The 26094-nt window shown below is 54.1% G+C and overlaps 1 protein-coding gene across 2 annotated transcripts; it reads right to left on the minus strand.

The window, feature by feature from the left end:
• Positions 1-424: 424 nt before the first annotated feature.
• On the minus strand, positions 425-22563 carry Loxl4 (lysyl oxidase like 4). Of its 2 annotated transcripts, none has more exons than XM_006990475.4 (15): positions 22225-22563; positions 17815-18116; positions 17082-17260; positions 16083-16288; positions 14751-14789; positions 14381-14600; positions 13577-13763; positions 13274-13428; positions 12457-12624; positions 11541-11703; positions 9089-9332; positions 7917-8032; positions 6777-6913; positions 6322-6433; positions 425-4275 (listed from the first exon to the last, which is right to left on the minus strand). In XM_006990475.4, the coding sequence occupies exons 1-15, from the start codon at positions 22407-22409 to the stop codon at positions 4205-4207; spliced, it is 2484 nt and encodes an 827-aa protein (XP_006990537.2). In that variant the 5' UTR covers positions 22410-22563; the 3' UTR covers positions 425-4204. The 2 variants fall into 2 exon arrangements, with proteins under 2 accessions (XP_006990537.2, XP_015864250.1); XM_016008764.3 differs by having other exon boundaries at positions 13577-13760; positions 22225-22424.
• Positions 22564-26094: the final 3531 nt, after the last annotated feature.

The raw sequence follows: 26094 nt of genomic DNA on the forward strand, positions 1-26094 counted from the left end.
CTTTGTAGTTTTGGGAAGTAGTTTTCTGCAGTTCTGTGCTGAAGAAATGGAAGGTGCTAGTCTTGACGGTGCTGAGGAGGCAGGAAGTGGTGTCACATTTGCTTTCATCTAGGGCAGAAGCCTCCTCTGTAGCTAGAGTTTTTCTGCCTGGCCCACAGTTAGGACAAATCTTTGTCACCTGCCAGTCCCACAGCCGCTCAGACCCAACCAAGTAAACACAGAGACTTATATTGCTTACAAACTATATGGCCGTGGCAGGCTTCTTGCTAACTGTTCTTATAGCTTAAATTAATCCATTTCCACAAATCTATACCTTGCCACGTAGCTCGTGGCTTATCGGCATCTTTACATGCTGCTTGTTTTGGTGGGCGGCTGGCAGTGACTCCTTCTGCCTTCCTGTTCTTTCTTTTCTCCTCTCTGTTAGTCTCGCCTATACTTCCTGCCTAGCCACGGCCAATCAGGTTTTATTCATTGACCAATCAGAGCAACTTGACATACAGACCATCCCCCAGCACAGCCAAGTGCAGACCATCTCAGACACCTACACTCAGGCCTGTGGTCCTAATCATCCTCTATGCGGACCTGCTGGGTAAAGCCACGAGGAACCCGAGAACGGGCTCCCACAGGACATACAGAACATCCCACAGCATTTCTATGCCCATGACAGTGATGGATTATTAGCTTTGTCTAGAACATGGTCCTCAGGATGACACTGGCCTTGGGTCTGAGTCTTGATCTGTCTCTGTTGCTAGTCTAGTCTGGGAACCCTGTCACAATTCTTCAGCATTGTCTCTTGTTCCAGGTTTCCTTTTCCGGTGGCCCTATTCTGTGAGTGCCACCATTCCGTACGTGGGGAACTGTGCTGTTTTCCTGATCCTCTGTTTCCACTCGAGTCTTTGTCCTGTACGTGTGTAGGGTTTGTTCTCTGTCTTCATAGAACAGACTTCTCTAATATCGCTAGGTCTGTTTGAACAGTGGGTGCATTGAAAGAAAATGCCAAGGAGTCTATCATTGGCTTTTGTTATTATTATTATTATTAACTTTATGTGTGTTAGTGTTTTGCCTGAGTCTGTGAATGCCTGGTAACTGGAGGCCAGAAGAGTGTGTCAGATCTCCTGGACCTGGAATCCAGGCGGTCATGAACCACCATGTGATTGCCAGGCATTGAACCTGGGTCCTCTGGAAGAGCAGGATCTTCCGCTGAGCCATCCTCGAGCCCCAGCATTGCTTTATGCTGAGAGGTGTACTTGTAAGGCACACACTTGCCGTGTTTGGGCAGCCTACCCCGTGTTAGATAGCAGACCTGTAGCCACACATGTGCTGGATAGGACAGCACTCTACCTCTGAGCTGTACTCCCAGGCTGTGTTTGGATTTTTGAAGACTACGAGTGATCTTGAGAATCAAACAAACAAAATGACTTCTCTTATCACTTGTCTGTGAAAGTACTTCTTGTTAACTGTTTAGTACCCTTTAAAGGCATTATTAATGATAATGTACAGCCCCATATTATTACTCAGTTTTTAAATAAGTCTCATCATTTCCAAAACAATTTTTTTCTCATTAAGTGTTCTAGCAACATATCTTCCATCTGATGATCAGCTTAACTCTCAGGGTGAGCCTTATAACCCGTCTCAGAGAATAAGTTTTTTAACTCGGCATTTGAAAGTTACGGTGCATTGCTCTTTTACTGCTAATTGAAATGTGCTTTTTGCTGACATTATTCCAGTAGTTGGGGTTGCTGTGTATTGGCCAGTGTTGAGAAGTCCCGGCCCAATACAAACTGCCTTGAGCTCGTCCACGTAGGATCAAATCGTTGTTATGTCGAAGCTGAACTTTTGTCAGAGGAATGAACAGTGTGTGGCTGCCACTGTCTCATGGACCAGACCTCTCTAAAATAAGAGCTGCTTAAATGATGTGGCTGCTATAAAGAGATATTGGTGTTGGGGATGACATCTCATGTTCTCTGCTGTACATACATGTTTTGTGTATGGTGAACATGTAAATCTCAGGGTTATGTAAAATCTGTAGTAGAAAGTTAGAGTTCCTACAGAGTCTAGTTTTCTCTTCATAGCATGAAGACCCTTGTAGCACTGGGAGGTTACTTTCTGAAGAAGCTTCCTAGCACCTCAGGGACAGTTGCTCTGAGGCCATTCAGTGCCAAGGTGAACGTCTTCTGAGGTTTCGGTTCTGTCTGGAATTTGGTGGTTGGTATTCTGTTAACATTCCTCATCTGGTTATAAGTCACACCAGCCACCAGTCTTCCCGTGCCGTTCCCTTTCAACTCAGAAGTTTAACAGCACAGCCCTTGTGTAGCTTTTTCCAGGAATTAGAACCGGCTGCACCCTCCAGCTGTGTGATGTGGGCAGGGAGGCCGAGACCCGTGCTGCCCGCTACTGTCCGCCTGGCCTGCTTCTATGGCCTCTTGGAAACTAGATCTAACAAGGAGCGGAGGGTAAGCTCCCTGCCCAAATCTAGTCATCAGTACCACTCCCACCCCACCCCACCCCCAGCTAACTGCACATTCTCTCGCAGACCATTAGCTTCATGTATGAGGATAATGTTGTCACTGTTTGCTGGATCCAACAGGAAATCAGTCCTTCCCTTGTTTACCTAAACCGCTACACCAAAATAGCCTTCCTCTGCCAAATGAAGGAGATGAGGGAACGGAGGAAATGGAAAAAGGCACTTTGTACTCACAGAAGATACCCCCAACACATGTCCCTTTTCACTAGCGGGGTAGCTTGTGTATTGTGGGGAGGTGAGTACTGTAAATCAGCTCTGTCTGCTACCTACCGTTCATTTGTTTTGTAGCCTCTATTATAAAAGTTTACGGTCTTTGGATTGTACTTTCTCATTCCTCTCCATCACCTCTCAACCTTTCTGACCCTAGTTTGAGTGCTGAGCCTCGGGAGGGTAATTGTAAAGCAGGTTGGCATCTGACTGGAGAAACAGACTGGGGTGGGCTGTCCCAAGGAATCTGTTCTGTGCATCCTCGGCCAGCTCTGGAGGGACGAGGGTGGAGTGAGTGCTATGTACGGAAGCTACAGAAGCACTGCTGGTCTGGTCTTTGTAGCAGTCCGTAGTGAGCAAACTTTATTGGTATTCTAAATATTAAGACCTAGAAGGATCATCGGTGTGCATGTCATTGGAGAAAATGTCCAGACATGCCCATGACCACCCTGGGGTCTTAACATCACCTGAGCAGGAACGGAGCACAGCCACCTCACACACGGATGGTGGTCTTTCCCATCCGTCCTTGACGAAGTGTTCCTTTTCACTTCTGGTTTCCCCAGTCTTCTTTCCCTAACTCTCCCAGACCTGTCTTCTTGTTCCTGCAGAGTGGCTTGATTGGCCAGCTTCCTCCCAATTGCAGAAGTTTGTTTAAGGTGAAGTGGCCTTGGTGAAATCTGAAGTTTAGGCTAACCCTGCCATGTGGGCGATTCTAAAAGAGACTGGACTGCCTGCCAGATGTGGGACATACTGTCGTCTCTTTTGGCAGAGATCCTGACAGACTGAGTTTATGTGACCTCAGCTGTCCTCTTGATCTCTTGCTACTCTGTCTTGCTACTTCTATGAAACTTGCCTCCCACCCCAGTCCCAGTAATTAGGGATGCTGATCCATCCGGAAATGGAGGGAGGCCTGAGGGTTCAGAGGTATTAGAAACACCTCTGTGTGTGACAGAATGAAGGAGAGGCTTCAGAGGGTGAGACATGAGTTCTGAGTGGGGATAAGGTGAGGGACTGCAGTCACCAACTTCTCTGCCAGCTGTGACTTTGACATGGTTATTTTGCACAGAGCTTGTAACGGAGAACTGACTCCACTTCTTGTGTTCTTTGGTCCTCCGTCCTCTGCTCCTCTAAAATGTTTGCAAAGCAACACTTAGAGGGGGCCTTGGCCACAGTTCATCCCAAGGAACTTAGAGCTCCTGGAACTGGGAACTGTGCATCCAATTTTAAAATCGATTAAGTCCCTTAAGGAAGAGAAGGCTTAGCTGGCCAGAGCCACTTGGAGGAGGTCCAGAGCCATCCTGAGAGTGCTGCCATCCAGGTGGTGGTTGGCCATCAAAAGGCTTCCTGAGCAGGTTCTTGGTGCTCCTTGTCACTGGCCCCTTGTCCTGTGAGTCAGGGCTCTGTGACGGGCATGGCTCCAATAAGCTGAGGTATCTGGTGTGTAAGCAGAGCTGGAAGTGTGCAGCAGTGGCGTCAGATCAGGTTGTTCCTGAGTCGCTGTTCCTGCTCTAGGGAGAGCTCTGCATTGGGTCGGTAGGAATCTCCTGTGGGCCAAAGGGAAATAGCTTAAGTAGCCAACCCCCCTACAGCCCCTTTCCATCAGGGCAGTCATCGGCACAGACAGTCAGTCTACTGGGTGGAGAGGGCTGTGCTAGTTCTTGGCTCCCTCTCCGGGTTCATTCTGTGCCCTGGGGACTGGCCACCCTCCTTGCCTTGTCCCCTGGTTTCCACCTGGTAACTCAACAGCAGCAAGGGGTTGGGAGTGGAAGGAGAGGCCGGTCACGTCCTCTGCTGTGGCTCTGCAGGGGCAGGGACTGTCTGTGACTGCAGCTCCAGCCAGCGTCACCCTCCTCCACGGCACTAGCTGTCGCCTGGCTTGCAGGTGCCCTTCCCCCTGCAAGCTCACCGGGGATATCGCTGGGCTCTCCGGTGCTTTTGTCATGTAACTTGAGGTGCATTGCCGTGAGCCCTCACACTTGTGTAAGGACTCTAGTGGGCTCTGCCTTCTGCCATTGCTGGTCTGTTCTTGTCACTGCCCCGGGTCCCTAGCAGTCTGCATATGGAGGCTCTCTGTGCGCACTCCCAATTCCTCTCCCATTCTTGTTCAGAGTCAGCAAAGGCTGCTGTTACCCAGATGGGAAGCTTAGATGCTCCCTCTCATTCTCCCCCGTTTGTTGGCAGAGCTACTTTTAAAACAAACGAGGTGAGGGATGTAGCTCAGTGATGGGGTGCCTGCCTAGCCCGTGGAGGGCTACTGTGTGAACTCAGGACCGCAGAAGAAATTTAAAAACAAACTTTGTCCCTTGACTGGAATTTGTCAGTGGTTCCTAGAAGCCCATGGGATGGAGGCATCAGTGTCGCTGAATCAGGGCTCAACCCCCAGGGCCTTGGGATCCCCAGGATTGCCTTTCTGTCACAACACAGCCTCCAGTAACCCCTCCCTGAAGAACACCTCAGTGACCTGGAAGCTCGTAGTCTGTTTCTATAAAAGAAAACTATCCAGGCAGAGTGAAACATGCCTGTCTCCAGGAGGCTGAGGCAGAGAGTGCCCCAAGTTCAAGGCCAGCTCGAACTGCATACCAGACTCTGTTTCAATCAAAAAAATTTAATTAAAAAATCTGTAGCTGGAGGGATGGCCCAGCAGTTCAGTGTGTGCACTGCTCTCGAGGGCCTGACTTTGGCTCCCAGCATGCACTGCGGGCCTTACAGTGTCCTGTAACTCCAGTTCCAGGGGCGTCCAGTGCCTCGGGCTCCAGGGACACTTTACACCTGTGCACTTACCTTCACACACACATAACTAAAAATAAACCTTTAAAAAATAGTAAAGGAGAAAGCCCTCAGGTTGAGGTTTCCTGCCTTGGGTTAGAGAGCAGTGGGGTTCGTTTAGAAGGCAGGCACATAGAATGCTCGTCTTCTGCAGCTCCCCCACTTCCAGAACCCCACTCCAATACCACTTCCTGATCTCTCATCCAGCTCCAGGCTTTTGCTTGCTCCCCATTTACTTTATACCCTTTCCGGGGACTCACCAGGTTAGGGGGATCTGTTTGTATGCCTCTCCACCCTCGGCTGCACTGAGTTCCTGTATCCTGCTGTCAGACACATTGACAGGAAGGCCGGCTCGGCCCTGCACCTCACCCTTACACACACACCTGCAGGCACTGTTCAACTGTAAGATGGAGGGATGCTGTACAAAAGGCAGCTGCCTCCTTCCGCTGCCTCTTGGACACTGCAGTTCTCTCTGCCCTGTTTATAACTGGAGGTGACAGGAGAGACCAAGGGGAACTTTTCCTGAGAAGGCCGTTGAGGAACACTACAGGAAAAGGGACAAGTATGGACAGGAAAGCATTTTTAAAGGCATACACTACTACACCCAGCCAAAAAAGAAAATCTTGATGTGGCTTGAGAGGACAGGAAAGATTCTGAGAGGATGGAAATTAATTCATAGTGGAGTGTAGCTGCTGGGTGGTGAGGGTGCTGGTCTGACCAGTGTCCCCCCATCCATAGCCGTCTGTCCATACCTACAAGTCACACCCGGGTGTACCTTTAAAGCTCCCTCCTACATAAGGCTGTTGTCGCCATGGCTGAGTTACCTGTATGGCAGTTGTGCAGCCACACTCGCTGCCCATCATACTTGCAGCGGCAGCGCAACATGTTGTTGGAGAAATCGGACTCTGCCACATCGTTGGTGGGGTTCACGACCACCTGCAGGGAAGGGGACAACCAAGTGGGCGGTGTGGTTTCCGAGTGAGCGGACATGTAGGGTTCTTTACACCTCACCTAGTGTTTTACAAAGTGGTCTTTCTATGCCCTGATTTGCCGATCCTTAGTCACCCCAGGAAGTACACATCAGCGTGCCTTTTCACAGATGAAGACTAGGAATTGCCCAGTGTCCACTGACTAGGGACTCAAGCCCAGAGCCTTGGGGTCCCTGTGAGGGCTCTTCCCCTACAACACAGCTTCTAAAAGGGATAGCGCTCCTGGATCCCATGGGAAATCACCTTCCTCTGACCCCAGAGAATCTGTAACTGCTGGAAATAGTCCTTACCTGGAAGATATAGTCCCCTGGCCGAACATCTGTGATATCCACCCACTGGCAATCGATGTCATGGCGGTACGTGTCCCAGCAACCTACAGCCACCCCCTGTTCCCCAAAGTTGGCACACGCATAACGCCGCTGCACTCCTGTAAAGGAGAGTACACAGTTACCATGGCATCAAGAAGGCATTGTGACCGGGCACTGTGTGGTCCTTCATAGGCTTCAGCAGTTAGTCTTCAAACTGGCTTTACCAGCTCTGTTCTGCCCAGCACATGAGTTTGGGGCCTATGGTTCAGTTCAATGACTTGCCCAAATAGAGGGTTCATGCTCACTGAATTTGGCATGGGCAAACTACAAGGACAGTGATATTTTGGATGCACTAATAAAAGTCCCTGTTGGTCTAAGAAGTGTGGTGGGGATTCTAGCCCTCTGGTGCTGATTCCGTCCCCCAGCCCTCAGAAGGTCTGGTTTACCTGGTTACGTCACTAAGGGATCAGACTGAGAGGTACAAGTAGGAACACATTCCCTGCCCTCCAAGAGCTGCTGGAAGTGTTAAGCCTCTTTAAGGTGGTACAGAGTGCTGGGGATTGAGAGGAAATGAGAGCTTTCCGCGGAAGGTTTCAGAAGGCAGAAATTGAAGTTTTTGAATTGCCCTTGAGTGCTATTGCCAAGCTCGACTCTTCGGGAGTGTGGGCTGTTGACCAGGAAAGAGGAGCTTGACCCCCAAGGTACTTGAGATCTGTCAAGAGTGCACCAGGAGGCTATGTGACTAGGAACCCACAAACCTGTGGGGCAGTTAGTGTCTTCCAGACAGAAGCTGGCCTTGTGATCTGTCAAGAGTGCACCAGGAGGCTATGTGACTAGGAACCCACAAACCTGTGGGGCAGTTAGTGTCTTCCAGACAGAAGCTGGCCTTGTGATCTGTCAAGAGTGCACCAGGAGGCTATGTGACTAGGAACCCACAAACCTGTGGGGCAGTTAGTGTCTTCCAGACAGAAGCTGGCCTTGTGATCTGTCAAGAGTGCACCAGGAGGCTATGTGACTAGGAACCCACAAACCTGTGGGGCAGTTAGTGTCTTCCAGACAGAAGCTGGCCTTGTGATCTGTCAAGAGTGCACCAGGAGGCTATGTGACTAGGAACCCACAAACCTGTGGGGCAGTTAGTGTCTTCCAGACAGAAGCTGGCCTTGTGCCCCTCGGCCACTTTGGAGCCATTGAGTGTGAGCAGGTCATAATGGGTGAAGACTTCGATGCTGTGGTAGTGCCTGAGGAAGAAGCAGAGCTGTCAGCCCCACAGCAACAGGAGTGGGTCATCTGGAGAGGCTAGCAGGGAAGGTTGAGGTCCCGTCATTACCCAAGGAGGGAAGTCGTAATAGCAGGGCAGAGCCCTTCTTCCCAAACTCAAGATTAGCCTGCTCACAGACTTCTTTGTGGCATTCCTGTCAGGCACAGCTGTCTCCTTTATTCAGGTAAAAGAGGTACAAACTGCCCCTGGCAGCCTTCAGAAGCCTGGGACCTTGGCTGCAGGGTCCAAGGTGGGGAGCATTAGCCCAGAGGTGGCCTCGTAGTGAAGAAGATGGGGAGAGAGTACTCTGTCAGCCTGGGACCAAATTGCTACCATATTTTCCAATCCAGTGGTAATGACAGCTCTGTGCATGCTACAGGAAAAGGTGCTTATTAACTCAGGCAAGGCCAAGTCCCCAAATCGCTGCCCAGTCCTCTCAGCCTTCCTACACACAGCTATGTCTTGAGAGAAAATAGTACAAATCCCTTCCACTCTCCTCTGTTACAGGCATTACCTCTCCTCTTTCTGGTGTGGAGCGTCCTTCTAAGAAAGGATGCTTATTATCTCCTTCTGTGCCAGACTGTTCCCTGCCATTCCTTTGAGGCTTTGCCTTGTTACTACAGGAACCTGCCAACCTTTCTGCAGAGCAAGCATCTTATTTTGGGTCTCCAGGTTTCTGGGGTCCCCACTTTACTTGGCTTCTGAAGACCGGGGCCACCTGAGGTCCAATGTGGAAGATGTGTGTCATACCATGCTAGCAGAGATCACCTGCTGGCAATCACATGTCTTTGGAATATTGCTCTGGGCAACCGCTCCCATAAGCACCATCCACGTGGTTACATCCAAGGAAGATGTGAGGGTGTGGGAGCAGGTAGATGCTCTAGGGATCCCCTTGTCTCCTAGGGTAAGGCCAGCCAGGTGGCTGGAAAGGCAGACTTAGCGGGACTTTACCTGAGGCCAGGGAAAACCATACTGTTTAGTCCCTGGACTATTTTTGTCCCTCACCCTCTAGAGCCAAGTGTGGGCAGGAACTAACCTGTGGCACTGGTGCCAAATCCAGCTGTGGCGTCCAGCCTTGGGACGGAAGTCGGCCCGGCCAAGGTTGTAGATCTGTGAGGAGAAGCGCAGCAAGCGCCGGTGTCCGTAGGGCCAGTCCATGTGGTCAGCAGACTTTGAGAGGCACTTTTCCTCGTGGGCACAGTACAGCATGCTGAGTGGACGATCCTCCAAGTAGGCCGTCTCTTGTACCAGCTGGGCGTTCATCACAAGGTCTGGAGCGGCTGGGGGGCAGGGGGCAAGGTGGGAGGCACAATGGGAGGGCAGCAGAGGCTGCTCCCCAGCGTGAGCACAGACTCACGCACCCCTGACTGCCGAAGGAGCGCAGGAACAAGGGCAACTGAGTCAGAAGGTGTGAGTTCTAGTGCTAAGGAGAGCAGCCCATCCATCACTGTGACCCGGGAGCCGCTCCATTGTCACGGTTAAGGTTGCTGCTTTGGGGCCAGCACCCATTGCCTGAGTTTCTATACCGTTTACCAGCTCCGTGACTGCTTAATGCTTTTGTGTCTCATGTTCGCCATCTACAAGGTGGGAGTCATTGGTGGTATTAATAGGTGGTATCTGTAATGTGCTTAGAACATTGTCCTGCAGTAAACAGGAACTGAATGTAAGTTGTTACGTCTTTTTTAGTCTTACAAAGTGATTTCAAGTAGCTTAGAGGGTAAAAGCCTTTCAAAGGCTTTACTGATACCTCACTCGGTTGTTTCAGCCAAGTCCCTGGGCCTCAGTGTCTCGGTGTCTCTTGGGCTGGAGTGAGAGGACCAGATTGGAAAATGAAGGAGTTGATCCTGGAGCCTGCCCCTCAACTGTGCTGTTCAGGCTGCCGAGGTGTGCTCTGTGCTCCCTCTGGGTGGTCCTCTCTAGCCTAACCACTTCCACAGGTGTCCCCATGCACCGCGTTTCTCAGGCATCAGGGTATCTCCAGTGCCTCTCTGCATGCAAGAGTCCAGCCTGAGGTCAGCAAGGTGGCTCAGCCAGTAAAAGTGCATGCCGTGCAAGCTGGGCGACCTGAGTTCAATCCTTGTATTCCAAGTGGAAGCAGAGAACTGACTTCCAGAAGTTACATACATACACACATGACAATAATAATTTTTAAAACTCCGGTGTGCCTCGTCTCACTAGTCGGCTCAGCCTCTTCCCTCACCTTTAGGGGGCTCTCTTCTGAGGCTCTACCACCACTGTCCTTCAGGTGTCAATACTGGTGTGGAGTGAGTCATTGCTGTTACCATGTAAACTCAAAGGGGAAAAGCGGCCTTTCTCACGGGTTTGGGGTTAAGTATCGGGGCAGAGGCACCTGGGGTGAGGCTCTGTGCTGACGAGAGTGGATGGGAACACTCGCTTGTTTCTCTGGCTGGGCCTGGAGTGCTATGCCACACGGTGCCCATGGTGTCACTATGCATGCCATGCGCTTGAAAGTCCTGTGGCTTATGTTGGAGAAAGCCGGAGACGGCCACTGACAGACCTGAGCTCCTGAAGGAAAGGAGCGCTTTCAGAGGGAGTGAGGGGAAAGCAAACAGAAAGATGTGAGAAAAGCCGGGGGTGGGGGTGAGTACAAGCTGCTGATCCACCTGCCCAGTGCTTAGCACCAGATGTGCTCAGGAGGACAGCTGTCCTGGAGGTAGTTAAAGGGACAGTCCAAGGTGGCCAAGCAGGGGGACTGAGAGCAGGTAACCAGCATGCTGTGAGGCCTGCGTGCAGAGGGCACCACTGGCATCCCATCTCTTTCAGGGGACGGTGAGAAGGGTGGGCCCAGGGCTCTCCCAAGGGTTCTACCCAGAGGGCTCACTGATGGTTAGGATGTCTTGGGGTTGGAGCGTGGCTGGGAAGAAGGGCAAGTGGCCTCCGGGGTTGGTGCCAGCCTGCAGCCTTTGGACTGGATGTAATTATCTTGGCCCCGGCCTTGTCGGTCAGTGTCAAACAGATGCTGCTCCCCTGAGAATCTGGGTCTGTGGGGCAAACTCTTGCCACAGAGTGGTCTTGTCCTCAAGCCTTCTGGGTAAACGCCACAGCTGGGAAGGGAACCCGCAGCTCGGCCTTAGGCTCTGGTGTCCCTCACATTTGTGTATCCTCTACAGTGTATTTCAAAGTACTTCCTACAAACAACAGTAAATTCACTTTATGTTGTAACTGGGCGCACACACAGTTCCTAGAAAAACCATTACCCTTCCTAAATGGAATGGACTGCCACGTTTTCTGTTCAGTTTCACTCTTCTGAAAATGTTGTTCACAATCCCCAAGTGAAAAGCCCTCTGTTAGCTTCTTGTGCTTTTATGTTTTCTCAATTTTCGTTCTCACAGAAACTCCATGAGGGAGGGGGCAGGCAGGGCAGGCCCTGCATCTGGATAGGACAGATGGCTCAGCTGCACAGCTGGAGACTGGAGGCGCTGCTGTGTCCACTCCCGACCCTGTCACCCACTGGCCCCATTACTCACTGTTCATGCAGGCGACTCCAGCCGAGAAGCGCCCTGGGCCGTGGGAGCAGTGCACAGGCCCGTGTCTCTGACACTGCTGAAGGGCTAGCTCTGTGCCCGAACAGCGAACTCCGCTCATCACCACCTCTTTAGCCTCTGGTGTCCCCTGCCAGTACCAGGTGTCCTAGGGAGACAGCCAGGCAGCATCGTCCCATCAAGTCATTCCGATGCCTCCATCACGCCATCCCCACCCGATAGTCCAGCATAGGCCTTGAAATCTGTACTCATGAGAACCCTACCTCATGGGCAATCAAACATATCACATCTATCACATTTGGCCCCCTCTGATGTTAAAAGTTTCCTGCTGCCTGTGGCACTGTCCCGTCCATCTCCAAGAAGGCAGCTCTGCTGTTGGAGCAGGACAAGTCTGACCTCTCACTCCCACTAGTGTGTCCCCATTCCCAGCTGCTCCTCACACCCCAACCAGGGCAGAGCCCAGGCCTCTGGGTAAAGTCTGCCCTTGCCTCGCCTAGCAGGCCGTTGGCTACAGTGATTCTGCCTCTTCATCCTTTACCCTTGAACTCTGCGGCCCTCTCCCTGGAGAGCACACTGCAACCCTGGCCCCTCATTTTCTCAACTGGGTCAAACTTTTGCTGGCCGCAGGCCTTTCCACGGCCTGTTTATTCTCCTTCCCTCTTATCTGGCTAACTTCCATTCATGATTCCCACAGATGAAGACAGATTGCTGGCCATCTGAGCAGCCTTCCCTCGGCTGTGCCCTTGTCTGTCACGCCATCCCCAACGCCCACTTTGTACCAACCCATAGCCTCACTCAGTGAGTGACTGCCGAATGAAGGAGGCTGGCAGCTCTGGCAGACATTTAGTCCTGCCAGCCCAGGAGGCTGAGGCTTCACAGAAGGAGCCAGACTGGGACCTACCTGGATCGCGAAGTTGGCATATCCCAGACCAAGTTGTCGGCAGGTCACCATGGCTTCCATGAGCCCCCAGTGGTCACTGCATACGGTCCCCCAGCGTGGGACGCCATTCACCTCCACCTGCACCTCCACCACTCCCTCTTCGGGGTTGCGCCCACCAGCCAAGCGCACCTATAACCGTCAGAGGTGTGTAAAGGGAGAAGCCAGGAGAGCCAGTGGGAAGGCTGCCAGAGAAGTGTGCTATGATCTGCCCCAGACACCACCACCACCCATCTCCTGTGTCATGGGCTTAGTTCATCAGCCAGTGTGTGATGCCCATGCATGCTAAGAAATCTCACTGACAGTGCCCGTGGCAGGGGCTTCTGCCCTGGACCATGCCTTCCTCTTACCTAACATCTCCCACCATCAGTGATGACTCACTTTGCCGAGGGCACCTGTATCTGCCACCTTGTTGACTGTCAACCCGTTAGAGAGTTAACACCATTTTCCAAGACATCAGCCATTTGCCCACGGTCCCCAGGGCTGCTCTCCAGCACTGCTCTCTGGTGGCCCTGGCTTGATGCATCCTCTTTCTCAACTTGCTGAGGACCTGGGAGTGTGGGCCAATGTGTATACCAGCAAGGCCCCACGTCCCTCTGCCATCTGTGGGACTCTGTGTGGGGCCCGGTGACAGAAGGGAGTTCTTCAGGCCAGCCTCAAGGGCACTTGGACCACCATGGCAGAAACAGTAGCTGTTCTTCTGAACCCCTCCCCCTGGCTCCAGGTTGTGCCCGGGGGCTCCCCAGACCCTGCCTGAGGACATACTCAGACTTAGACCCACCTGATTTTGGAAGCCCATGTCAGGGATGTTGCACCTGACAGCAGCATCATTTGCATGTTGACAACCAGTCTGTGACCCTTCCAGGGCAAGGCAGTCACTGAGGGTCCGCTCGTACCCCCTGCAGCGTACCTCACTCAGGTGGATGGGTCCTAAGCCTGCAGGGAAGAGTGTACCGTGTGAGGCTCCTCCGTAAACCACACCCATGACTAGCCCTCCCTGGAGAGTGAACTTTCTGTCCTGGCCTGCCAAGAGAGCCTGTGGCACATCTGGACCGTCCTGCACACCCCGTACCTCCTTGCTCACCTTGGCCCAGCTGGGCCCCAAAAAGGGCCTCCCGGGCAGAGCCAAAGCCGAGCTGACGACACACGACGCTGGCTGAGATGAGGTTCCACCTGTGGTCACAGACTGTGCCCCACTGCCGGTTCAGGAGCACTTCCACGCGGCCCTCACCCACCTGAGCCCCAGAGCGCAGGCGCACCTTCAGCTCCTGCTAAGGAGGAGAGAGCTGGGCTTCAGGAAGGGCAGCCAGGGGCAGAGCCACCAGGACGGAGCTCGGGGTGCGACCCCTGCAAGCTTCAAGGCCAGCGCCAAGACCCAGATTGACTTCCCCCAACTGTCCTTTTCTCAACCTCTGCTTCTTCAGTGGCATGGTGAGGAGGGGCTCCCTACTTTTTTTGAGGGGGAGTGTGTCTTTTTGAGACAGGGTTTCTCTGTGTAGCCCAGGCTGTCCTCGAACTCGCAGAGATCCGCCTGCCTCTGCCTCCCGAGTGCTGGGATTAATGACGTGTACCACCACTGCCTGGCTCTCACCTACTTTTTTAAACAAAAGGCCAGGCTCAGATTCAATACCTTCTTCACCCTCAATGGGCTACAGCTACAATTTAATTACTGTTTTCACAGTTGACTTCTATCCATGGTAAGTGATGGGTGGGATGATAAATGATCTCCTTAAACAACAACAACAACAAAAACCCAAGGTTCTTTCATTCTGTGAGGCCAGCTCCTCCTACCAGTATGGTTCCTCTCTCCTCTACCCACTGGGCAGCGGAGAGAGGTCCACTGAGAAGGACCCCCACCTTCAGGTTGCTCGAGTACTCTGGGACCCACCTCTGCACGGGACTCCTTGTGCCTGGGCTTCGGCTTCTGGGGGTGAAAGTGGGGCCCTGCCACACAGCTGACCACAGCGTGCATGCCCCCTGGGCAGGCTGGCCGAAGCTTGCCCCTTCCTGGAGCCACCTGTACCTGGCACTTGGCCAAGTGGGGCTCTGTCCCCAGACAGTCAACCCGATGAATCCAGAAGGAATTCTTTTTTGTCAGGCTGTTTAGCCTGGAAGACAAGGAAATATGGGTGGTGGGCTTGAATGGGGATGCGGGAGCTCAGGGGAGAAAGAGGGAGGAAAAGAAAAGGGGATCAGGGGAGGAGGGGGAAGCCTTCCATGCCAAACCCCGGGCTGCCCTCTAAAATACCACTCCTCACCTGGACTTGGGGTCCTTCATCTTCAGATTCCAGACTTTTCTGTGGTAGAAAAAACAGATAGGGTGGAGGGATGCGGGAATCGCCTGCCCCGATCCCTCAGTTCTGAGTTTATAGCAGACTTCATATCATAGACTCATAGACTCTTCCCGATCTTCTCTTCCCCTCCCCCTCCCCCCTTTTCTTTCCCTCTCTGTTTCTCCCTCTAAAGTCTCCACTGTGGTGGGGCTGCCACGGAATAAACAACTCATTCTTGCCGCTCCCAGTCCAGATGAAGGGATCCTTTAGGGGGTCTCTGAGAGAAGGCACCTGGAAAACATCCCCTGGGAACAGTGGCAGCTGAGAGCCTTGGTGGGGGCTTGGGGCAGGGTAACCAGGCAGGCTGTACCCAGAGCTGCTGCTCTGCTGAAGGGTGGCAAGTCCACAGGGCCTGATTTGCAGTTACTAGGTGGTGGGGAGCCAGGGGGCCATATCCCCACCATATCCCCATCATCCCCAAGGATGGGGTTGTACGGCTGCTCACCGTGCTTTTTATTCAGAACCAGGCGGCTGTAAGCCAGAAGCAAGGGACTTGGAACTGCCTATAGATGAAGCGTGGCAACCCGTAGGGGTGGGGCAGACTAGATGACGGGAGGCCCCCAGGGAGAGTCCTCTGTCTTGCGGGTGTCATTGGCACAGCTGTGGAACTGGGGTGGTGGTGGTGGCGGCTGTCTGTGGAGCTGACGCAATCTTCTCTGACAGTTTGGCCGCATTTCTGACAGAGTATTTTTATGTCTCCTTTACACAAATTCCCCACCCGAGGCCTTGCTTGCATGCAACCCAATTATAGTCTGGCTTGGAACAGAGCAGGGGTTCCCTGGACAGCACAGAGTCCCCCCCAAAGGGTAGTTGAGGGCCATGTGTACCCCAATCAGAGCTAGTTCCTGATGGAGCCAAGACCAGGATGCATTCTGTCTACACTTGCAGGCAACGATGTAAGGACCTTCAGTTAAATCCTTGTAACAAGGGACACAAAGTTTTCCATCCAGTTGCTTTCATTGTGTACCACAGTCGGTTCTTTCCATTGGGTGGGCGAGCATGAAGTTTACTTTCTGACCACGTCTAGATGATTCTCGGGACCTTGAAGTTCCTTGCTTACCCTTAGGTTTCTTGAGAGATCCATAACTCAGCAAGTCCAGGAGATGTCCCCAGTTGGTCTGTTTTCCTCTGTTCCCCAACATGTGAGGACTGCACTACCACAGACCTCCACCCCATCCATGTGTCCCTCCAGTTTCACTGAACCCTTCAAGGTTCGCACCACTCACACTCGAACACACAGGCCCAGCCCCTCCCTACCTGTAGTAGTGGCTGTTGACAGGTACCTGGCTGGGGAAGCCCAGCATCCCGCACACAACCCGGCTGTTGTTCATGGTCCAGCCCTGGTCACACACCTGCCTCCAGTGGCCCTCGTACCGCACCTCCACAGCCCCCTCGGTCACGGGGCTGTGCCTTTTGGCACTGGCGAGGATGGGTTTGAGCCGTACCTCTTCCAGCCGCCGGCCCTGCAAGGCATGGAGTCACCTTACCATAGGCCATGTCCCCGGGGTCCTGGGTCTCCTCTAGGCCACTGCAGATCTTCCTGAGAAAGCCAGGCTCAGAGCCATCCTCCTGCCCCCTCGTTGTTAGGCCCAGAGAACTGGAGGCATTTGCTGAAGACTGCAGGGGAAGTGTGAGCCAAGATCTTGGTTTGTCTAGATCTAACTGGGGTCAGGAAAGGAGCCCTCGGACGATGGGGATGTTCGGTGGGCGTGGAGGGGTCTTCTTTGTGCCCCCCAGAAAAGAGTTGAAATGGGCAAGAACAGTTGCTTGAGACCAGCCCCTGTATCCTGTGGACCCACCACCCTAGCTCCGATGGACTTAAACCAGTGTGGAGCCCTCCCTCCATGGTGGCCCATTGCAGATCCAGGGTGCCAGGGCCAGCTAGCTGTCCTCAGGCAGAGGCTGCCTGGCAGCAGAGGGTGGGAGCCCGCTCCCGGCCCTGCCCATTACTGTTGTTTGGCTTGAGCTGTTTTTAGCTTGGGGTTGTTTGTGCTGGGAAGAGGCAGCAATTGTGGCCAAGCCTTGTGGGTGAAGCAGTCCCCTTGCCCCATGTCCACCTCCTTCTTGGGGAACAGCTTCTGAGGTTCCCACCAGGCCTAGTGTCTGGTCCCTCGACTGGTTCTACATTAAGCGAGGGTCGGGATGGCTCAGCCCGAGTGCTACTCTTTCCTTCTCCTTCCCCCAGGCTCACCCTGCAGGAGGCTTTCTGCCCTGTCCAGGCCTCGGCTCAGGACAGGACCTGTGCAGCCTCCTCACCTGGGGCCCGAGGGCATTGGAGACCTTCTCAGAGTGGTAGCCACGCTGGCGCTGTGGGTGGCATACCACCCCAACATCTTCTGAGTGTCTGCAGTCACTGACACCCCAGCCGTTAGATCCACACTGGTCCAGGGTGTTCTCGGTGCCCAAACAACGCACATTGTCCAGCCAGATGGGGCCTGTGGGGGAGGGGAGAGGAGCTCAAGGATGAGGAGAGAGACAGCCTTCTCCTGGGTGGGACCCTACACTGTCAAGCACAGAGGAGCAAGGGAGGACAAGGGAGTTGGTTCTCTGGGGAGTCTCGGGGGTGGGGGCGGGGGTCTTAGTATCCACACCCCTGCCCACCGCGTCCTCTTGGAGCCAGCTCCACAGAAACTGTTTCCGGCTACACAGGTAGATCTAGCGATCAGACCTACCTGTCCATCTGTCTACCCTCTCTCCATCAGTCACTTCCTAAGTACCCACCGTGTGCAAATCACCATGCTCAGAGAAGTTAGATTAGTGATGGTGATGCTGGTGATCTCCTTCCAAGAGAGAATGGGAAGGTCAGAGCAGAGGTCACCTGCAGCTACACTCAGGAAGGGTCTCCAAGAGGCCATTTGAACTGGTCATGAAAGGTTGGATGGGCTTTTAGAAAGTTCTGTTGGGGCCTCAGGGAGCCTAGTTCTAAGAGAAAAAAAAAAGCTGGCTCCCATCTCTGCATCCTCTGGGGCAGTGTGTCGCAGTCACTCACCCTCCCCTTGGCCGTACTTGGCACTGTGTGCCCAGGTCAAGGCTGACTCAAAGCCCAGTTGTCGGCAGGCCACAGTAGCCTCCTGGAGCGCGAAGTCGTCATCACACACGGTGCCCCACTGGCCCTGGTGCAGCACCTCCAGGCGCCCTTCCTCTGGCCTGTTCGCCGGACCCACCAGCCTGAGCTTCTTGGTGCCTGAGGACTGCAGCCTGCAGGGAGGGGCCTGGTCTAGCAGCAGCAGCAGCAGCAGGAACAGAGAGAAGGTGGCTGGTGGGGGCCACATCACGGTGACTTCAGGAGACCTGGGGAAGGAATGGACAGGGATCACCACCTCCACCCCACCTCGCCTCCTCAACAGTGTGTAAGCAGGAAGAGGGGCCTGCTCACCAAATGCTCTCCCTGGAGCCTCCGGGAGTACCCTCAGGTCAGAAACACCTGCCTGGTGGTAACACGCTCGTCGGCCATCTGATGTTCCTGGCACCCCAAGTAAAGGGTAAAATGCTGCTCCCCAACCCGCAAAAAGGTGCATGGAATGCTGGGGTGGGAAGGGACATTCAGAGGAGTCAGGGCCCTTCCACCACTGCTGTGTGGCCTAGCCAAGTCTCTTAAATTCCAGGCTCCAGTTTCCTATTTCCAAGGTGAGGAGGTTGACCCAAATACCATCTGCTGTCTCCTCTGGCCTGGGTGGCCTGTCTGTTAAGCCACAGCCCAGGCCTACGCCGCTGTATGGCCCGTGCATCGGTTACACTCTTGGGAGGGATTTTGCTTTGTTCCTTGTTCAGCCAGGGATAGGGACATGAAGGAAGCATTATATACTCCTCACCTTCACTACACCCAGAAGGGGAGTGGGCGAGGCTCTTAAAGAAGAGATGTGTAATCTGGGCAGGGTGATCTACAATCACAGCCCTTGGGAGATAGAGGCAGGAGGATCAAGTGTTCAAGGTCAGCCTCAGTTACATGATGAGTTCAAGACCAGCCTGGGCCACATGAGATCCTAGCTCAAAAACCAACTAACCAAACGACGAAAGAAACATAAAAAAGAGAAGGCACTACTGAACCTGGGTCTTGTTGGATGTATAAGAGTTCTCCCAGGCTGGAAAGGGGGCAGCCCAGCTTAGAGAGGTCAGGGTGGGCAAAAGAAGGAAGAGGAAAAGGAGTAATGCAGGAACAAAGTGCAGGTACCCGTCCCCCATCCCTGCTTGAGATTTGAAAGGAAAGGGGAGAGGGAGGCAGGTCCCAGATGATCAAGGGTCCTGTGTGCCTAGCAGCGCATGTTCCCTTCATCTTGTCGGAAATGAGGAACCCTGGGAGGATTCAGGCAGGGACACATACATTAGAGGGAGGGCCAAGCTGGGCCCCTTAGCGTTTTAGCAGCCTTAGTCCTGAGACTGGAGGGCAGGGCAGGGCACAGAGATGAACCAGGTCTGAACAGTTACTAGAGTCCTCTGGGGCCGCTGCTGCTTCGTTTCCTCCACCCTGGCTCTGGGGGTCACTATAGGAATGGAGGGAGAAGATTGACACTCTGCTAATGCTTTGTGTCTTCTGAGTCACACACACACACACACACACACACACACACACACACACACAGAGGATCTTGCTTATACAGTTAGAGCTAGCCTTGAGTTTGGGACCCTCTTGCCTCTGCCTCCCGACTCCCGGGATTCCAGGATGTGCCCGTACAGCTGACCTCTTGGGGATTATCAGTTAGGACAGGTGTTGAGACATAGAAGTGAAGACATTAAACACTATCCTTACCCTCACCACACACAGAGGAGAACTGGGAAAGCTTCTAAAGGTGGGCAGGTCAACCAGTAATGGCAATGTGTAATCCCAGCACTTGGGAGCCGGAGACAGGGAGGTCAAGAACTGAAGGACAGCCTTAGCTACCTAGCAACCCTGCTCATGGGGGAACTCATCAGCCGGTGTAGAGAAGGTCTCAGGCCCTGCTACTCCAGTCCCCAAGGTGGGTATCCAGCTGAGAGTCACTCCTTATTCCTCCAGGACCCAGCACTGCCCTGAACCCCATGGCCTTGATGAATGCAAGGCTGGATGGTAGGGAATAGAAATACACCAGATGGCCTTGAGAAATGAGACTCCGTGGCAGTGAGGACTTCCTGTGGTATCCCCAGTGCCCAGAATGGTGCCAGATGTGAAGGAGGCACTCCAAACCCCCTATGGTTGCCTGTGTGGGAGGTGCCATGGCATGGGGCTTGAGACGGGGGAGTCAGACTGCATGGGTTCAAATTGCACCTCCCCACAAGTCTAGGTCATGTGAGGCAACTTTGCACCTCAGTATCTCCCTTCTGTAAAATGGGGGTGACAGTGACATCTGCATGCACCAGATCAATAGGACTGTCCACTGGATGGACACTTCTAAGGCAGTCCCTTAGAAGAGCAGCTTGCAGCAGCGACCATCAATACCACCACAGCAGCTCGACAGAACTGCTGGTCTCCACCTGTCCAACTGTGGGTCCGAGACTCGCCCCGTCCCTTCCACCTACACTGCGAAGTCAGACCTCCCACACACACTGAGGCCAGGCCCCTGCCATCTTCCACTGGCCCTGCTGCTCTCTTCCAGATGACAGCAATGACCTGGTGTCACTCCAACTCAGGGGCCCCGGGGGCTTCTGGCTGGCTGTCACCAGAATGCTCTCTGCTGCTTCCCGGTGGCCCTTTCTTTCCTCTGTGCTTCTCTGAGGAGGGGGGCACCAGGGTTGGAGCCACACCAAAGTCACCCCAGAGAGCATTCCCTCTCCACAGAGGGGGCACAGGGCTCACAGCCTGGGGTCACGGGGTCTGAGTTGAGAGATGAGTCTACACTGCTCCCGATAGGAGTCAGGGAACTCCTGACTACCATCAGTGACCGTGTCGAGTCCAGGTTTCTCAGTGCACACCTGTAAAGTGAGAACTGGTCCTAGAGTGTAACACGCTGTTGGGGTCTCCGATGGATGGGCTGGGCTGTTCTGCTTTGGGGCTTGTGGCTATGGTCCACACAGCATAGAGGAGGTCTCCCCAGAAGGCACAAGACAGGGAGCTTCTGCTGCAAGATCCTGGGCTCTAAGGCAGGGAAGTGCCCTTCCTTTCCAGCTACCAGGAGGCAGACCCTAAGAGGGGTTCCCTCCCATACTTCCCACCCACTCCGGGATGCCATAACTCACGCCGAACTCTTTGCATCATTCCCAAAACAGAGCCTTCACTCCAAGTGCTCAAGTGTTTGCTCCTATCGCTCATTCTACTCAAACTATTAAGACTCCTACACACACTTCAACACCCTGTTCAAGTGCCACTTCCTCCAGTAAGGCCTCCCTGGGGTCCTACCTTCCTATTTGTTTCTGCAGAACTGAATGCAGGAGGAGGGCTGGGCTGAGAATGAGCCCTTGGAGAAGGAAGCAGTCCCTTTTCTCGAGGGAAGAAGGGACTATCTGGGGGGTGGAGAAGGGATAGAATGGAATGTCCATTAGAAACATGTCTGAAGAGGCATCTCCATTTCACAGATGGAAAGGTCAGGCACAGAGAAATGAAACAGCTGGAGTGGCCGGGATTCAAACAGGCCATTTGGCTACAGGTTCGGCTCTCAAAACCGCAAAGAGTGAAGAATGCTGGGGGGGGGGGGGGGGGCTGGGTAGGTGAATGGAACAGCAGCTTGTTGCTGGTTGTGACTCAGGCTGAAGTGTGAGGGCGCTGGTGTAGGTACCAGCCCTGCCTGCTTCCAAGGGGCAGATCCAGGACCCTGGCAGCTCCAGGCTGAGCACCTGTGCCGCTAGGTAGGAAGGGCTAGAAAAGGGTGATTGCCCCAAGGATTACAAGAACGCGGGGAAGCTGCGCTGGGGCCCCCGCTGTGGGTCGCTGCTAGTGCTTTGTAGCTCTCTGAGGCCTGCTCTAGGTCCTGCACCCTCATGACATCATTGCCGTGGGAAAAGCAGAGCCTGAAAATGGGCCGCCACCTGTACGGGGCTGGGGAAGGTGGAGTTTAAAGCCCTCTGCCTCCATTCCCTCTTCCACCTCATCTCCAGAAGTCAGCTCTGGGTGGGTAACTGGGGGAGCCCAGCTCTGCCCTCGTGCTTAATAACCCAAATCGCAGGAGTGACATCTGGTCCTGTTTTACCCTGTCCCTAGCATTCCTGGAGGGTGAGAAATGGTTTTGCACAGAGTGTTCAGAAACCTAACACACGTACTTCCTCGGGCCGGGGCGCACCACCCAGGCAGCCTTGGAACCAACTCCCCCAACTTGGACACGTGTCCAGTGGGGAAGCAGGTTGTGACCCACGGGGGCAAGGCCGACGTGTCCATGGGGTCCCCCCATCCCTCGTAGCCCCTCGGAACTCCCAGAGGCCTGCCCACCCGCGAGAGACAGAAGGACAGAGAGCAAGAGGCAAGCCGGGGAAATCGCGTCAAGCTGGAGCTCACCGGCTGGATCCGGAGGTTGGGGCTGGGCCGGCGCCACAGCCGAGCAGCGCTAACGGGCCTCTCGGGGCGCCCTGGGGGCTTTTTATCCGCCAGCCTCCCGCCCCCAGTCGGGGCCTTCCCCGGGGAGGCCGCAGGCCCCGCCCCGGGCGCGCCTGTGTGCACGGGCGCCCCGCCCGCCCGGCCATCAGCCAGGCGCGCAGCTCGGGACAGGGCCAAGCCGGGAAGTCCCGGGCGCTGCGGGGAGCGCGGGGGCTGATGGAGTCCCGGGAGAGGCGCTGTGGGGGCGATGATCGGGTCTGAGAATCCCGATGCAAGCGCGGTCTCCTCCTCTGTCTAACGGGAGATCAAGGCTGTGTCCTACTGACCTCGTGGCACAGAGCGTCCTGCAGTCTTAGGTCTGGATCCTGGATTCCATGGGCTGCTCATGCAGGACAATGCAGGCGCCCTTTTGGGGTGAGGGCCCTGCTCAGTGATAGGGTACTGCTGCTTCAATAACAGGGGGTAGCCTCTCTATGACCTGGTCCCCAAGGGTTACTGAATGCAGCCTGAGAGCAAAGCTGTATTCTGCTCATTGTGAAGTTCTGTCCCAGGAGCAAGGACTTGCTTCCCAGGAGCAAGGACTTGCTTCCCAGAGTCATAAACCGCACCGCGGAGAACTTAAGACTTGGCCCTTGTCAGGCTTAAGGGGGTGAGGGATGGAGGATCGATGACGGATAGTGAGGAGTGAGAGTCTGTGGAACATAAATGAAGGAAGGCCTGAGAACGGGGGTCCCTAGCTCAAGTAGCTCCCAGGCTCCAGGCCTCAGACTTCCCAGTCTCGGTCACCCACTTGTGAAATGGACAGAAGTTTTCAGCTCCTCGTCCAGTCCCAGCGCAGCGAGTGTCTTGTCTCCCACCTCCCATCTTGCCCAGGCGTCCCCCTGTACGGGCTTCTTCATTCGGGACCCTCTGTTGATTTTCTCCTATGTGCTAGAAAGGGCCCCGAGTGCTAGACACTGTCCCAGTCTGGAGAGGGAGGGATGTGCAAATAAACGTGGCCTCAAGGCAAAAGGTCAGGAGGGCCAGGATGGCAGATGTCGGCCAGGTCACCCTCACCCTGGTGCCAGAGACCTGGGTCCACCCCTGGCTGCTCATGTCTAAGATGTCCCCCCAGTGGCCCTGCCCCACCCGACCTGGGCCCAAAACATTCCCGGGGATGAATCAACAGGAAAGAATGCTCCCAGCCTCGGGTCAGTGGCAGAGGCAGCAGCCTGGCTCCTCCCCCCCGGGACAATGAAGCGGCTGTGGACCAGGATACCAGGTATGCGCGGGCCTCCGCCCTCTGCCCAGCCACCTCTAAAGCTGAGCCAGGAGCAACAGGAGGGCTCCGCCTGCTGCCAGTCACCCACCAGGCCTGGCTGCCCAGAGCTAAAAATACCTTGGAGCCCAATGAATGAATTGATGTTGTCCGGAAGTCCTTACCTCGTAAGACGGGCAGAGGCATAACGGGCAGTGGATGAGGGTCTTCCTTGAGAAGTGAGGGTATGGGTTTAGGCTTAATTGTAGTGGGATTTTCCGAAGAAACCATACCCTAATTCTTTTTTCTTTTTTTCTTTCCGAGACAGGGCTTCTCTGTGTAGCCCCTGGCTGTACTGGTACTCATTCTGTAGATCAGGCTGGCCTTGAACTCAGAGATCCACCTGCCTCTGCCTGGGATTAAAGGCGTGTGCCACCACTGCCTGGCTTCATACCCTCATTCTTAAGTGCCATTTTGTGAGGGTCAAAAGGGAGAACTCAGCTCATCTCCGCTGGCTGTGATTAGATTGAAATGCTGGAATTTAACTGGGTCTGCAGCTTCCTCCTTCCAGCCTGGCTGGACGCACAGGACCTCAGCCCAGTGTCTGACGCTCTACCATCCTCCTCACGGGCAAGTCTGTGGCTGCCTTGGCTCTCTTTGACCTTCTTGTTTATCCTAACCCGGAGTTCTTTACAAGGCCTGGCACACAGCAGGTACTCGTCACTACTCACAGAAATGAGTACATGGGCCTAGGAGTCACGGGTCCCCAGACTGGTCCCAGAAAGACACAGGCAAGCCACCTGTGGTCCTGTCCTCCCCTTAGTGAGTTTACAGAGTCGTGGGAGGGGATGCATACAACCAAGCAGCCAGGAGAGGCCCCTGCCAGGATCACTGTAACCACAGGAAGGCTGGGGGACAGTTGCCGAGTTCCATCTCATTCAGTCCTCTCAAAAACCTCCGTGCCTCATAGTCTCACAATTTTAATAACAGATACTAAGATGGGGCAGACAGAGGCTATACAACACGGTCAAAGCCACACAGCTGTCATCCACGGAGGGTAGCTGCGGTGAATGGAAGCAGAAACAGGGCTGGGAGGGTGAGGGGAGAGAGTCACCCCAAAAGTGCCTTGCGCCTCGAAGGATCGCATGAGTGGGGAAGGTGAACAGTAGGGTGTGATGGTTAGTACTGACTGTCAACTTGACAGGAGCCAGGACCGCAGAGGAGACTAACCTCTGGCGCGTCTGTAGAGGAGTTCCTACTTTGGGTTAGTTGAGGTGGCAGACCTACACTAGCTGTGGGTGGCACCGTCCCCAGCGGCCCTGAACCCAAAGGAGAAAGTGAGCTAGGCATTGCCATAATCAGTGCTTCCTGACGGCAAATGCAGCCTGAGCATCTACTTCCTGCCCCTGCTGCCTGCCACTCCATGCTCATGACGTCACTCTGCTGCCCTGCCATGACGCGGGGTATCCTCAAACTGTGAATAAATAGAAACCATTCCTGAAGTGCCTTTGCCACAGCAAAGAGAAAGTAACTAACATGTGGGGTGATCATGGAAAGAAAAAAAAAGCCTTCCGTGCGCTGGAGGCTGCTGTGTGTCGCACATACCAGGGAACTTCAGTTCCAGCTCAGACAGCTGTGTGGCTCCTGGAAGTCCTCTGACCCAGCCAAGGCACTTCTTCCAGCATCTGTCTATCTCTCCTTTGCATCCCAGATCCCTCCTTGGCATCGCTGCTCCACTGACATCAAGTGCCCCACCAGTGTGCTCTGGCAACAGCCTGGAAGCTGCTCCCCCCCCCCCCCCCGGTGGTCCCTGACTTCATTATACCTCACACAGGCTGACCTGTGTAAAGGGCTGATGAGCCCTGCCTCTGCCTTCCTACCACCTCTGCTCAGAGCTCCTTGACATAATTTTCCTGCTCTTCCTAGCCCGGCTTAACTCAGATTCTAACCATGCCCCAGATTCTTCCACTAGAGCTCCTTACGTGAATGCTCCCACAGTAAAAGGTGCTGGAAAACAAACACACAAAACCAAGCCACAGAGCTGAAGCAGACCGTCTGTGCCCTCAAGGATCTCGCAGCTCAAGGGCGTACAGAGCTGTGAGGAAGGTGGACTGTGATCATGGAAATCGGGACGAATGAGGGAGCACAAACCAGCAAGTTGGACTCTACCCTCAGTGGGAGACGTCTAGCAGCCATGGCTGGGGGAGCTGGGGGACCTTGGGGACCTTTCGGAGGAGGTTGGGTTGGTACTGTGAAGAAAGAAAACGTAGCAGGGAGGGGGATGGGCCAGGAGATGATTCCCTGGGCGAGAGACGGGTAAGCTGGCAGCAAGGAGAGGAAATCTTAGGCAAGGCAGGGGTGGTTTGTATGACAACCTCTTCCTTTGGGAAACTAATGAGAATTCTCTATTACCAAGTGAAGTTTGGAGTTAGACAGCCTTACCCCAACATCCACAGGGAGCCAGGGTAAGAATCAGAGGGGCCTCATTCCATACATATGCCCAAGTGTTTACAAGTTATAAATCACTCTGACTGCTAAATAAAACATTGTCTGCCTTCCAACCCTGATGTGCACATGCATACCTTTAGGGAAAC

The sequence above is a fragment of the Peromyscus maniculatus genome, chromosome 1, assembly GCF_049852395.1.
Source record: "Peromyscus maniculatus bairdii isolate BWxNUB_F1_BW_parent chromosome 1, HU_Pman_BW_mat_3.1, whole genome shotgun sequence".
Lineage (NCBI taxonomy): Eukaryota > Metazoa > Chordata > Mammalia > Rodentia > Cricetidae > Peromyscus > Peromyscus maniculatus.